Source organism: Sinocyclocheilus anshuiensis, unplaced genomic scaffold, assembly GCF_001515605.1.
Source record: "Sinocyclocheilus anshuiensis isolate Anshui unplaced genomic scaffold, SAMN03320099.WGS_v1.1 scaffold2808, whole genome shotgun sequence".
In the NCBI taxonomy this organism is placed as follows: domain Eukaryota; kingdom Metazoa; phylum Chordata; class Actinopteri; order Cypriniformes; family Cyprinidae; genus Sinocyclocheilus; species Sinocyclocheilus anshuiensis.
In genome coordinates, this window is record NW_015556043.1 from 107982 (window position 1) to 111105 (window position 3124).

The 3124-nt window shown below is 31.9% G+C and overlaps 1 protein-coding gene across 1 annotated transcript in view; it reads left to right on the forward strand.

Moving 5' to 3' along the window:
• The first annotated feature begins 250 nt into the window (after positions 1 to 250).
• LOC107676160 (short transient receptor potential channel 3-like) overlaps positions 251 to 3124 on the forward strand; it is a 47563-nt gene continuing 44689 nt past the window's right edge. Inside the window, exon 1 of the mRNA XM_016470682.1 lies at positions 251 to 430. Within this exon, the coding sequence (XP_016326168.1) occupies positions 270 to 430 (161 nt within the window). The 5' untranslated portion in view covers positions 251 to 269. The remainder of the gene's footprint in view (positions 431 to 3124) is intronic.

A 3124-nucleotide genomic window follows, 5' to 3' on the forward strand; every position in this document is an offset into this window, starting at 1 on the left:
ATTTTTACTTTCTCAAAAAAAAAACCTCACTCTGTATGATTTATAAGCGTTTTGAAAAATGGGGACATGGGGTAATGTCCTCATAAGTCACCTTCTCCTTGTAATACCTATGTCATACCCATGTCATTATACAAATGTGTGTCCTTATATGTCACAAAAACGCACACACACACACACACACACACACACGCTGATCCTGATGCTGGAGTCAGAGCTTCACCTGCAGTGAGTGAGCAGAGCTGGAGTCCGCTCTCACAGCCGCTGTCTGGATGTCCATGAAAGGCAGAGGATCCAAATACCAGAAAAGAGTGTCGTTTTCTGAGGATGAAGATGAGCAGTGCTGGAAAGAGGAGAACGGCGGTGTGGACGCACATCACCTGAAATCCGTCAAGACGGTCAGCGATTCATCGGGATATTACCGGTACAACATGTGAGTGTTCATACAACTCTACAAACTCACACTAATGTCTTTGATCTCAGTGATAAAGCAGTAAAAAGAAACATAACGCGTAAAAAGGCAGACTAAATCATTTTAATTATATGAAAAGTATAAGATTTCAGTATATTTATTTGAGTAAAATATTAGCTTAAAATATCAAGTTGCATAGTCATTTCTTAAGTTTGATTTTTTTTTTATTATTATTAAAATAGGCTACATTAAATATGTATTTAATTGTTCCTGTTGAAATAGCCTAGTCCTGTTGAACCTGTCTCTGCAACATTTATTATCTTGATGCCGAAATGGTATTGAAATGCTAAACGACGTAAAATACAGTTTATTTGTATTTTCTAATGTAAGCTGTGATATGAACCTTAATGCGACACCTAGTGGAAGCTCATTTCTCCACTGATTATTAATGCATGCGTGGGTTTACTGTAGCGATAAATGTGTCTCCATAAGTGAGCTAAATCTGACAAAATCTTCCTTGAAGGCATTTGAGGACGTCATTATTTGAAAAATTAATTAATAAATAATGTCTGTCAGATAAAGTATTTCAGAATATATTTTCAGAATATACAAACTATTATTAGATATTTTTAAACATAATGTGAACAAAAAGTAAAATAAGCATCAACCACCTTTTATTGTGTACAAATTATTCGCAATTTCTTTAAAATAAGTAATTCCCAGCTGAAATGAACAAGTTCAGCTTAAATAAAGTTTTTTTTTTTTTTCAAAAGTTCATCAAACTGTAATGTGTGAGAAAAACAAAGAAAAATCTAGGTAAATATCCATAACAATTTTTCAATGTACATAATTTCCAGTTCTGCTAAATTATGCAAAAAAAAGTCATATTGCACATACAATGCAAGCTAGCTTATTCAAGGCAAAGAAGTTGGCCATTTTCTTCCAAAAATGTTTCAAATGTCATTTCCACCATCAGAGAATGCTCTGTCTTATAAAAGCATGCTATATAGCTGATTAGTAGCAGATATATACAGTACACATATTGATTTTATCAAAAGCAACTTACATAGCCTGCAAGGTACAGTATTTATTTTACTAGCTCATGTTTGTAAAATGAAATGTCCACATGATATGCCCACTGTTGAACGCTAAAATAACAAAATAAATTACAATTATTTTGTAAAAAAAAAAAAAAATACTTAACTCATGTTAAAACCCCAAAAGAAGCTGTGTCTTAACAAGATTTTTACATTTTCTCATGAAAATGTGTTTTCTTGTGCAAAAAGACAAAGAAATTTTGTTGTGTGTTTTTGTCATGTTTAGTAGTTTGTTTGTTTTTTTTAAATATATTTCTAAAAAAAAAAAAGTTTTTATTCATTTTTATTTCAGTTTTGGTTATTTTAGTACATCAAGTTAAATGCAAGCTATGTATGTAAGTTATGTATACATATATACATTTAATTTTTTGTTATTAAAATCATTGATATTGGGATTTTTTTCACCCATTTGTTCATGCGTCAGGCAAAAATCACAAGTCTGATCAGTAAGAAATGTATAGACCATGGTTTGAGTTACTGTTCATGTCTGTAGCACAAATATTGCAAAGTTAAGCAGGTGAAAATCTAATAAAATGCGGCCACTAATGAAGTACAATGCCTGTCAATTCACATCTTGATTTATAACCTCAATGCTGACATTGCTTTTCAGGATATACATGATAATTAATTCAGAACTGGAAAGGGTCTTTCAATACATCACTGAGTCAAAATAACCATTTGTGTGACTGATGCATCTCATTAGCGGTGGATGTGCTGTGCACATGCTGTCCAGACTCTGAAATACCCACAGTTGTCTACATTTCAAAGACACAATGTTCTTTCTGAATAAATAGAGCTGCGGCCTGCAGAATGACAGATAGCCTTCCTCAGTCTTGATTATGCACATCTTTGTGAAGCATTGCTGTGCGATGATGAACATGTGTGCATACGTCACAGGCACGTTTTCACATTTTAAGCATGTTTAAACTCTCACTTTTGCACCTGATTAACAACGAGCTGCATAATTCATGCCAATCGATCCATATTTAACGGTAATGGAGAAGGTGTTTTAATGAGGAGTAGAAATAGCTTCAGCTTACATTTTCTGCTTCCTCATCCACATTTTCTCCGAATGTGTTTTTAACTCAACAAGGAATTTCTGGTCACTTTAGTAATTAGAGAATTATATATATCAAACAGGACCATTGATTAGCCAAAATTGGACCATTTCAAGATTTTGATGCCTTTTTGAGAATTTGAGAACATTGAACATTCCCCTAAAGTTCTGTAAACCTTCCATAAAGAAATAGCCAAATCCATAAATTCCTGGCTAACCAAATACAAACCTTAAAAAGTCCATGTTCTGGGAACATTCCGGGAATAATAAACTAACATTCTCTGAACGTTCTTGGAACTGAAAAATGGCTAGCTGTTTTATATTAATGCTGAAAATTTTTTGGCAAAACTAATTCAGTAAAAGGTGTTCCACATTATATGTCCACTGTTAAACATTATAATAACAAAATTAATTACAATTATTATATTTTGTAAAATAAAATAATGAATGAATAAATAAATAAATACACACATACATACATAATGGGTTATGATCCTAAATCCTTTTTTTTTTTATATATATATATATATATATATATATATATATATATATATATAAATT